The sequence below is a fragment of the Morus notabilis genome, unplaced genomic scaffold, assembly GCF_000414095.1.
Source record: "Morus notabilis unplaced genomic scaffold, ASM41409v2 Scaffold155, whole genome shotgun sequence".
In the NCBI taxonomy this organism is placed as follows: domain Eukaryota; kingdom Viridiplantae; phylum Streptophyta; class Magnoliopsida; order Rosales; family Moraceae; genus Morus; species Morus notabilis.
The window spans coordinates 361,618-373,331 of record NW_010361021.1 but is presented as its reverse complement, the minus strand read 5'-3'; the positions used below and the strand labels follow the sequence as shown (position 1 = coordinate 373,331).

The window sequence follows — 11,714 nt, the reverse complement described above, 5'->3', positions numbered from 1 at the left end:
CTCTCTTTCTTTTTTTTTTGTTTTTTTTGTTTTTTTAATTGGAATCGAAGACTACGGAAAAAGGCCAATGGAGCTGCCCGGAGAAAACGGGCAGGAGGGAATGAGCTGCCCGGGTGCCCGTATGGGTACGAGCGTAGGCTAGGCCTTTGAAGTGGGTCGTCTAATGAGAAAGGCGAGGTGGGCACATCGGGCAGCGAGAGAGAGGGATTTAGAAAAACAAAAAAGGCATGTACTTGTTGGCATAAAATCCCACTACTTACGAAATAATAAATCCATTAAATCAAGATGAAGTTTGTTTTAAGACATTTATTTAATTTAAGGTTATGATTTTTAATTTTATTATAGTATTTTTTTATGAAAAATTTTAAATTTAAAAATTAAAATCATGAATTAAAATTTTAAATTTATGAATTAAATTTTACCTAAATTTCATTAACTAATTTAACGAAATACACTTTTTATGAATAACGAGTTTTAAGTATTATTTATTTTACCGATTTAAATTTAAAATTTAATTTTTATTATAATAAAAAATTTTAAAAAATAATCACATTTAATTTTTTATTACAATTAAAAAATTTATATAAAATTATATTTTAAATTAAAATTTTCAATCGGCGAACTAAAATAGATCTTTAAACTAGCGGGAATCTACAGGAGTTCTCGTGGGAAAAACACGATGAAAAATGGGGCAGTTCGGGCAGGAGAGAGAAATAAGGGCGGGACCCACTCCGATGGTGACGTGTGTAGCTTGGGTGGGCGGAGGCTAACGCGCGCGTCAGATTGATATCATCCATGCTGTCCTCTCGAAACGCTGTACATGCATTCTCTATTTGTATTTTTTTTCCCCTTCATTTCTCTAATTAATTCATTGATAATTACCATAATAAATCTCCACTTAAGTTGCTTTCTTTTTTTTTTTTCCAGAAACTCCACTTAGGTTTGTATAATGAAAAAACGCAGTCCTTTTTTATTTTTAAACCATCTAATAAAAATTATTTATTATGTATATTTTTAAAATTTTATGTGCCTTTAATCATATGCCTTTGATATGAAAGTTCAAATTAAGATTGTTTTAGTTTTAAAACTAAAATTATGATTTATAGTTTGAACTTGGAGTCTAATTATAGTTCTGGAACCGTAATAAGCACTAAAGATTTGTACCATCTAAAATTAAGAGGAAAGTGGTTTTATTTTTTTGGATGGTTCTAATTTAAAACATCACATCAAGATTCAAACTTTAAACTATAACCATCCAAATTAAATACTAGTTTTCAATAATCATTTTTTACTTTTTACAAATAAATAAATGTTTGAATGAGAATCATGATTCTGATTCTAGAATTCTCATACCAAATGTAACTTTAAGCCCCATTCATTTTATCGATTCGAGTTTAAAATTTAAATTTTACTATAATAAAAAATTATTTTTTATTATAATAAAAAATTTTCATATAAAATCACATCCGCGAACTGCCGATATAGGATCCTACTGCAAAACGCCCTTATTATTGAGGAGCTTTCTATAATTCTTGTTTAATGGAAAAATAGCTGTGCTTTCCGTTATGTATGTGGTATTTACTGCCACTATTTTTTTGTCGGAAGAGTTAATAGTGATTAGGTGCAAAAGTTTGTAATTGGCTATTGGAAAATTTGTGAGGCTTTTTAAGATTTATAATAATGTTATGGAATCATTGTGGATGCTTTACTCGGAAAAAAAAAATGAAATCATGTTGATACAATAACATCCCAAAAAGAAGCTGATAAAAAAAAAAAAAAAAATCCCAAAAAGAAACTTGCAGCAAAAAGGAGAAAAAGAATTATAAAAAGAAGGGGACAATTTTGTTTTTGAGTCATTCTTACAAAAATTTATGATGATGAATGTCGTACACACAAGATTGTAGGTGATTTTGTAACCTATACGAGCATATACAGCAATAATTTCATCATAATGTGTGATTCGTTTTCTAAGTTTTATTTTCTGAAAAAAAAAAAAATTTAAGACTTAACTCGTTCATTTCACCGATTTGAGTTTTCAGTTTTAGGTTTTAACAGTATAAAACTCTAAAAAAATGTCACATCAACTTTTTCTGTTATAGTGAAAAACTCTCAGAAAATGTCGCATCTCAGTTCGAATTAAAAACTCGAATCCGCAAAGTGAACGAGGCATTAATTGTCAAACTTCTATTGGGTATCTTAGGGGGTTGTTCTTTTATCTAAAAAACTCAAAAAAAGACAACTCGAGTTCTAACTTTATTCAAGTTCATGTTCTTTTAAGTTTTAATTTTATTCAACTTTACTTAACTTTATTTAAATTATAACTTCAACTCAAATTATAACTCAAAAACTACACTTAGCCTCGTTCGTTTCGCTGATTCGAGTTTAGAATTTGAGTTGAGATGTAATTTTATGTGAGAGCTTTTTACTGTTGTAAAAAAGTTAGATGTGACTGTTTCTGAGAGCTTTTTACTGTAGTAAAACTCGAATTCTAAACTCGAATCGGTAAAGTGAACGGGCCTAAATTATACTCCAAAAAAACAATCCCTTATTGTTACTAGCACAGTTTGATGGTTGCTGTTAAAGTCACGGCTACTTCTTTTTATTTTATTTTTTGAAATAAAGGTACAAATTTCAGATAACGAACACTGCTGAAGCTTAATTAAAAAAAAAAAAAAAAAAAAAAAAAACTGCTGACTGTTGAAGCTTTATTTATTTATGTTTTTTTTTTTTTTTTTTGAGGAAATGCACTGATAAAGATATTGATCCAATAAGAATCAACAAAAACAAACAAGCACATTGAATGAATATCACAAGAAGTATTTATTTAAGTGCTAGTTTGTTAGCATAAGTAACCACATTTGACTTTTTAAGTGGCAGCGTGCAACACAAAAGAATTGACTTCCATTATGCCAATTAATCATGCCTATTAATTTACATATTTATTGAGATATCATAATATGCTCTTTCCAAACTAATTCGACTAAAAAAATGTGCTAGTTTACTCTCTGATATTTTATTCCCAGCAACAAAAGCTTGTACTCTGAATATAACTATATAAATAGACGAGTTTTTAATAATTACGTTTCAATTATTTATTAAATGTAAAAATTTAATTATGTGAAGTGATGAGAATTAATTTTTATTAATTATTATAAATTTTTTTAGTTAGTTATCAAATTTATTACAACCATTAAATTAATATTTTATAATTAAAATAATGATACTATTGATAGAAAAATGTTAGAGTAATTAAATGCACTCTTAAATCTTTTGTCAATGATGCTTATAAATATCGTTTCAGATAATCATAAATTAAAAAAAATAATAATAATAATAATGATTGATAAGAGATAGAATCCTTACCAAAGGGCAACTCGTGATCAGAATTTATTTTTCCAAGGGGGGAAAAAACACACACACAACTATATAAATAGACGAGTTTTTTATAGTTACGTTTCAATCGTAGTTATTTATTAAATGTAAAAATTTAATTATGTGAAGTGATGAGAATTAATTTTTATTAATTATTATAAATTTTTTTAGTTAATTATCAAATTTATTACAACCATTAAATTAATATTTTATAGTTAAAAATAATGATACTATTGATAGAAAAATGTTAGAGTAATTAAATGCACTCTTAAATCTTTTGTCAATCAGATAACCATAAATTGAAAATAATAATAAAATAATAATAATAATGATGATTGATAAGAGATAAACCCTTATCAAAGGGCAACTCATGATCAGAATTCCTTTTTTCAAGGGGGGAAAAAAACACACACACACACACACACAACAAAGGCATTATCAGAATTTGACCCCATCCATGAGGCTGAGACTCTTTAATGAATTAATTATCAAAGCAAGCTTGACATAGTCATCACACTGGAAGACTTGATTGATTTACAGCTATTGGTAACAAAATTCTCAATACCTCATGCCCAAGCCTACACAATAGATTGGTCATTCACAATGTTTGACTTTCCCACATGTGTTAGCACCAAGCACTGAAGCAGCACCTAGATAGAATCATCATAAACATTGACCTCAACGGTGCTCAACACCACGGACTAATAAAAGACTCACCTTATAAAACGGTGATGTTTAACACTATTGATGCCCTGAACATTTTCTTTGACACATAAACCTAAATCATATAAATTGCATGATTTCCCCATCAAAATGGAAATCATAACACCCAGATGTCCAGAAATGGACTCCATGGTGACAAATCTGGCTGAAGGGAAGAATTACATGCTTCCATTGGGTGGTCTTTTTTTTTTTTTCTTTTTCTTTTTTTGAGTTTTGTTAATAGAATATTATTATGAGAACTTGCTTTCCACACTAGTCGGTTATAAAAAAAAAATTGGTACAAGAATAGATATATAGCATTATTCCAACGGGAAATCCGACAAACAGACAAAAGAAGTAAATGTTTTATATTTTAGGTACGTAGTGTTGAAAAAAAAGAGGTTGAATCAACTCCGTACAAATCATAAGAAAGACAGTATTTTTCTCTTCTTTTGAGTATTAAATTAAATGACTATATTCACACACGGGGATTCATCTACAAACAATACAAGTTCTTCCCCACTAAAGGGGAACAAACACAACACTTACAATACAAAATCTGAGGCTAATAATATCTTAATGTCAATTTCAAATTCTGCTTGATACGAAGGAAATAATACTTTGGTGCGTGTTGCCAAGAGCGAAATCCTGGGCGACAAAATGAATCATACTTGAAGTTTCTTCCATAGTTCAAGTGCGGTAAAATAAAAAATGTTTTGAATTGATCCGTCTTAAACAATTGCCGTGGAAATGCTGGAAGTTGCATTTATCTTTAGTGAGTGCTCAGGGATATATGTTAGACCTGCCAAAAGTGAAACTTCAGATTACTTATCTTTGTAGCTGATCAGAAAAATGCAAATATATCTCGAGGATACGAAGAAATTTTTTACGGTGTGAGCCTATGACTCCCGCTATACTAACAAGGTTCGAACTTTGAATCTTAGATACACACTCACGCATCCAACCACTTGAGACTATCTCAAGTGGCACGAGGATACAGAGAATAAAGGGTTAATGTTTTTTATGTCACTAATAAAAAAAAAGTATTGTAAAATAGCACTGGTTTTGGGTTTTTTTTTTTTGTTTTTCTCTCTATTACTTCCGTGTCAGAATTACCAAAAGTCAGTAATTATAAAATGCACTATCACGTTGGTGATGATTATTAATACTAGAAGACATTGGCACAACAGAAATAATAAAAAACTAGTGAGATACTTGAAATACTTTTCCTTTTTTAAGTGCCATAAAATCCATTAACCCTAATAAATGCTTTAGTCCTGTCAAATCATGTACCCTGTACAACCTATTTCTAGATAATAATACAAGTTCAATCATATAACAACCACCTAAAATTAGATGCAACACAATAAATAAAAAACAAAGCTCGAGGTCCTTTCCAAAAAAAATTATAATATATATATATATATATATATATATATATATCAAAGCTCAAGGAAGAAGCTTCATGTGTTAGTAGTATAAAAGGCAACCTAGGCTGCAAATGCAATTTAAACAGTTGAACAAGATCCTTGGCATATTGATATGTCAATGATTAGCCTACGTGGCCTTTATTTTATTCTATGGAGATGATGGCCAAGCATGCACGTTATAAAGAAACCAACCAGGAATATGAAGAGACGGTACCTTTTTCCTTGACATCAATTTGTAAAGTGTCCAGTGTGATTATGCCATCTGTCAATGGAAGTAGCTCAAGCTTGATGGTCGCCGCAGAATGAGAGGGAACGCATCTGATGTGACCATAGCAAATTGTTATATATTTGACACAAGTCCGTAGGACCATAACCACAGATAAGAAAAGATGAAAAGAAAATAGTAAATTACCCCAACGGAACTCTACTCTGTAGCCACAGGTGTGTGCAACCCAAACCACTACTTGGAATGACATCAGATATGGAAGAACCCTGCTCGGTAAAGGAAACCGATCGAGCTCCACCGTTACCATTCTGTTTCTGATTTCCAGATGAAACAGGTGCCGAGTTTAGCCTGTGAATTGCAGAGGAACGCTTGTCCCCGCTTATGCTTCCTGTGAACTCGGCAAAACCAACGAAGGGACTCATAGGTGAAGTGGGTGAAGAATTTAATGAGACCACAGAGGGAGGTGAAGTAAAAGAAGCTGGGGCAAGAACCGTCAAAGTTAGATCTTCGGATGTCAAATTCGAAGCCTGAAGTGTTAACACCTAAAAATTGCACCAAACATATGTTAAAACTAATTTGTAAAAGCGTAAGCACGTGATGAAGGAAAAACGCACGTGCAACAAAAAAGATCTTTTAACCTGAACAGGAAGTTGATAAACACCTCCATTGGCCCCATGTTGTCCAGATATTTCAGATGCAACAGAGATCATAAGATCCCTTGAGATACGAGGTCTCCAACTTGTTGGCTGCTTGAAAAATAATCTTGATTCTATAGGACACAAACAATAACAGAAAAACATTAAGCAAAGAGAACTGCTGAAGAAATCCAATAATGAGTTAACTTTTAGTAGAATACATTACCAGTATAATTGCACCGGCATGATACCATAATAGAATATTGACCAGCAGAGGAAACACTCTTTCCTTCAACAGTCGGGGGAAGACGTAAACTTGACGCAGCATTTACAGCGGGTAAGTGTGATCGAGTACTTTTTTCACCAGTAGCCTTCACGTTTTTCCACAAAGATGTTGCTGGTTTAAGAATAAAAGAATGCTCTTCACCCCTCCTGCCACAAGAATTTACAATGAGATCAAAACGAACTTGTGAATCCGTCAGTTTCACTGAACAAGAAAATAATTGCTCATGCAAATTACTCCTTTAGGTTCCTCCTTTCTTCTAAAACAATTCACTTCTCATCTTAGCTTATAAAAAAGTGGGAAAAGAATGTAAACACCTAATCAAATTAGAGGTCCCAACGCTCGTCCCATTCTAAAGGAGGCATTGCGTCTCTGCTCTACTATTTACCCTAGTAGATTGCTTGCAGGGGGGCGCGTTACAAAGTAAAGTAAGATATCCAGAATTAACAACAACCTGAGGACTAGATTTGGCAAACTATGGTCGATTCCTGCTTCAATACATGCAATTGGAAGTGATAAAGGTTGTCCGCCTTTCGAAGCCTCCTCAAAAACAATTGTTATAGCATCTATATAAACCACAATATCTGGTGTGTGTGCTGGAGAAACATTCTGCAGATAGAACTCAATAACTTAGAAGTGAAATTTGGAGATAGAAACCAAAAGTCAATATTTAACAACTACATCAACTAAAAATAGTGATACGTATAATACCGATTCAAGACACAATTAGGTCTATTAAACAATTGACTTGGTCGAGAGCATAGTACACACCTTTATCTGGACACAGAGCAGGTCATCTGTATTGCAGTCAGCAGCAAAAGAATGAATTTCTACAGGTTGTATAATTTCCAGCTTTCTCCTCCACCTTCTTCCTGGCATATAGATGCCTTCTAATCCGCAACAAACAGAAAACCTTTCTCGCTCCAATGACACGCCTCTGAAAGACAAAAGCGCTTCAGAACCAGTTTTCTGACTCTTCCAAAGCTTTTGAGATGAATATTGATCCCAACCTTCAAGCTCAAAGCTCGGCTTAGAGCTGATAGCTTTAACAGATGCAGGAGGTGGTGTATTGTTTTGGGGAAGTGATGACATGGAGTAGCTTCTAAAATGGCCAAAAGAGAAAAGCTGAGAACCGGATGAGGAAGTGAAATTGGACTTTTGCGATGTGTTTCCAAATCCAGAAGTGGAACCTAAGGGAGGAGATAAGGGGCGAGCTGGAGGAGGAAGTGTGTTATCTAACGGAAGTAACCATTTTAACAGTTCTCCACATGGGTCCTGATCTGTAAATGCTACATTCCTCTGGTTCTCAGAACCCAAATTTCTCTCATGGTATTTCTCAAATTGAAGAATTTCAATGATGGGGTCATTCAAAACATCAACACCAACATTCACTTGTAAAAGCACCTGCATCCTTCCAAACAAGAAAATGGAATGAGAATCAGAGGTCAGAACAAATGGTTAACTCAGCCATACTAGAAATGCATATAAGCATTGAAAGTGACAAGTATCAAAAAGACAAGCTATAAGATAAAATACAGCAATGAATAATAAATAAAAAAGCATTGCACTTGGACATGAACTCCTTGCAGTTTAACTAAGAACACTCCACTACTATTCTCATGTCAAAGTCACGATTCACAATGATACCAAGAATTTGATTTTTAGAGGGACAAAAGTTCAGCCATCAAACTTCCAAAATACTTAAATAGCTTAGTACAATAAATTCTTCCCAAAATCCTAGAAGTTTAATAACACATACCACTATGTCTCCATTAGGAAGAGAGCAGCATTTCACAGTGTTTCTTGCTGCCCCACCAGAGATAGTAGGATCAAAAATTCCTTTATCAATAACTGCATTAAAGCAAGAAGCATCTTTTGCAGTTTTCTGGGTTCCATTCGGAATAGAGTTTTGACCATCCATCTCATGAGCGTCTGAAGATTCTGAAGACGGATTAGGAGCACTCTTTTTTGACCAAAGTGGTTCAGTTGATTCAGCAATTCTAACAAAATAATGGGACTTCTCAAATCTTTGTAATAGCATTTCAGTCTGTCTTTTGTGGTCTTCCATTCTAAAAAGTGATTCACCAGCAGAAACATCCTTTTTTAGATCAACGTTTAATAGAATTTCAGCATTCTTATCTATATTTTGACCACCAGGACTCATTTCTCCTTTCCCATCTTCTGTGCTTCCATTTTGTTTCTCTGGACTTTTCCCTATGCCATTTTTACTCATCAAAGCAGCAACTTTAAATGGAGTTATAATTTCTGCATCCTGCTTACATGCTGCTAAGCATGCCAAGATATGAACCTGTTCGCCTTGATGAGAAAATAAATTCAGATCTCTCTTCTGAAAAATGCAATATCTTCTAAACTGAGCAGCAATCCAAGTAATTTAACACTGAAAGAAGGGGGAAACACAGAGATAGTTACCAGGAAAAACAAAGGAGCGATCCAAAGTGCGTAATGACTTTATATCCGGAGCATCTTTCCAATCATCCGGGAGTTCCTCTATAAGATCATAACAAGCATTAGATACAACAAATTGTAGCATCTTAAAACTGTAAAAAGAGTGGTCCACCATGTCAGTGTATTTTATGTCCAAAATTAATTAGAAAATGAAAAATAAGACTTCTCAAAAAGAAAAAGTGAACAACCAATTAATATTCCATCTATATCAGTTCCTCTTCTAAATCAAAAAACACAAGGATAGGTTTCATTCACTAAACACATATAAAGAACAGCAAGAGAACTAATCGGTTACATAGCATCTCCCAGAACTGATCATGAAGGTAATTCTTAGCATCACAATAACAATAACATCAGTTTCAGCTGTTGTTACACCATGGCAAGAAAATGAAGCCACAAAAAGTATTTATTTGCTACAGCTTCCCCCTCCTCTCTTGTCAAGAGAAGAATTTCTTCTCCAGATCTAAGCGCGCATAGATAGTCTAATACAGTATTTGTGTGGGTGCAGATAGTCATAAAGCGATAATGAAGAGTACAAGAATAATCTACAGAGAACGTAGCGATAAGGGTATAATGTAAGGAAAGAGTACAAGAATAATCTACAGATAATGTGTAGCGATAAGGGCATACTGTAAGGAATGGTAATCCATCCTTCCTCTTCAGACACATCAGAATGCTTAGCTATGGTAGAAGAGTCTTTCTTTGCATCTGGAACTGCAATGCTAGCATTTTCGCCTGCAAAACCATCGTTCTCTCCATCATGCAATTCGACTCTGGAATACTGTGGATATGGATCTTCAGCTATAAGAGACTCCAAAGATGCCGTAGGTTTTGGATCGTGATGCGTCTCTGCTACTGGCTCAGGAACAGATGCTTGTTCTGTAGTTACACTCTGCGTAGATCGCATTAAGAAATTCATGGTCACACCCGAAATGTGTCAACAAAACAACGTCTTCCGAGTGCAACACGGAATATGTTAACGTTCTTCCAACTCAAAAAAGTAATCAACCCGCCTGCGTAGAACATGAAAGCCATTACTACTTGAACTCCATCCTATTGTAGTAATTAAACTTAAAACAAATTAATATACTGTAAATTGACCAAGGCATGACAACCAACCCCAAGGAACAAAATTCATTGCAAGGCATTGAACAACAAGATATATAGAATATTAATTTTATGAGAATCGATTGCAAGCCAAAACTCAAACACGGAACTTGAAGGAATTTACTTGATTCAACTTCCATGGAAAAATAAGCTAAAAATGCGAAAATGTAACCAAAAAAGGTCTGCTTCTACTGAATCCAGAGCCCGCTTAACCCTAAGGCAGGTTAAGCAGCTGCTTAAGGCCCCAAAGTTTTAGCCTACAATTTAGGCCTGTTTCTATTATATTTTTTGGACATGTCTATCGTAAGGGGAGCTTTTTTCCCCTACCGGTAGGATGAAATCCAACGATCCATATTAAATCTTAGTGAAGGTTTACGTAGTCTCATTCACACTGGATTGTAGCCTATATTAAAAAAACGCTGAAGAACAATATTTTTTTTTTTTTTTTTTTAGAATGAAGAACAATAGTTTAGTACGCCCAGAAAGTAAAAACCAACCTTAAAAGTTAAAATCATGAATTTTTCTCGCAATCCAAAACTCCTCAGAATCTCAACAACCCAGAAACCAACAATTATCAAATTTTATGAATTAAGACAACTCAGAAACCTTCAAATTATCAAATTTTCCTTGCAATCAACAATTCCAAAGAATTCAGACAACCCAGAAACCAACCTTCAAATTATCAAAATTCCTAAACTGGTTCATTTCGAAACAAGCAAATCCAAGTCCCTAAACTGGGTGATTTTGGAATCAAGAGAGAAAAAAGTGAATGAGATTATGGTTTTGTTTGCTCCAGTTTCCGAATCTATTATTTCCTCGAATATTCCTTCATTTTCATCTTCCCCAAACTCCTATTCTATATTCTCTTGACAAATATGAACTCTCCAAATTGTAGACATAATAATAACTTACACAAAATTCAGACAATATTAACGATAACAATAATCATACTAGTAATAACCATAAAGTATAAACTAGATTTCCCTTTTCAAAAAAAAAAACCCAAAGACTAGAGAGAAACCTGTTTTTGAAGAAGTTTGAGTATTCTTAAACGCATGTAATCCGAGATCTTCAGCGAATTTAGTCTCTTTGATGAACGAGCAACAAGATGATGATGAAGTGGAAACACGGAGCCACAATCAACGGAAAATCAAACCAACCGACGTAAATCACATGCTCTTCCTCCCATTAATCAGTGGGTCTCTTGACGAAGTCCGTGACGGAGTCCATTATGCCGGCGCCGTCGTGGGGGAGGACTGCAGTCGGAGGATAGGGGAGATGACGCCGTCTTGCAGGCGCCGATGGAAGAGAGGGCTTCTGTCGGAGAGAGGGGAAAAGTTGGGTGTGCGGGGTTAAACTGGCTTGCGACGCCGGGAGGTGGTGGCTGGTGGGTCTGCAAATTAAGTTGGGGTATCAAAGATGGGTTTGCAAATTAGAGGTTGGATCCGCAAAATTTGCGTTGGGGAAGGAGGTTTTTTTTTTTTTTTTTTTTT

The 11,714-nt window shown here is 34.1% G+C and overlaps 1 protein-coding gene across 1 annotated transcript; it reads right to left on the bottom strand.

Annotated features, from left to right (window-relative positions):
- Positions 1–4,459: 4,459 nt before the first annotated feature.
- LOC21403952 lies at positions 4,460–11,714 on the bottom strand. Its single transcript, XM_010098037.2, has 11 exons — positions 11,243–11,714; positions 9,745–10,127; positions 9,079–9,156; positions 8,408–8,964; positions 7,420–8,052; positions 7,103–7,257; positions 6,592–6,797; positions 6,369–6,499; positions 5,917–6,272; positions 5,719–5,822; positions 4,460–4,876 (listed from the first exon to the last, which is right to left on the bottom strand). Exons 2-11 carry the CDS (start codon positions 10,031–10,033, stop codon positions 4,806–4,808), a joined length of 2,580 nt encoding a protein of 859 aa, XP_010096339.1. The 5' UTR covers positions 10,034–10,127; positions 11,243–11,714; the 3' UTR covers positions 4,460–4,805.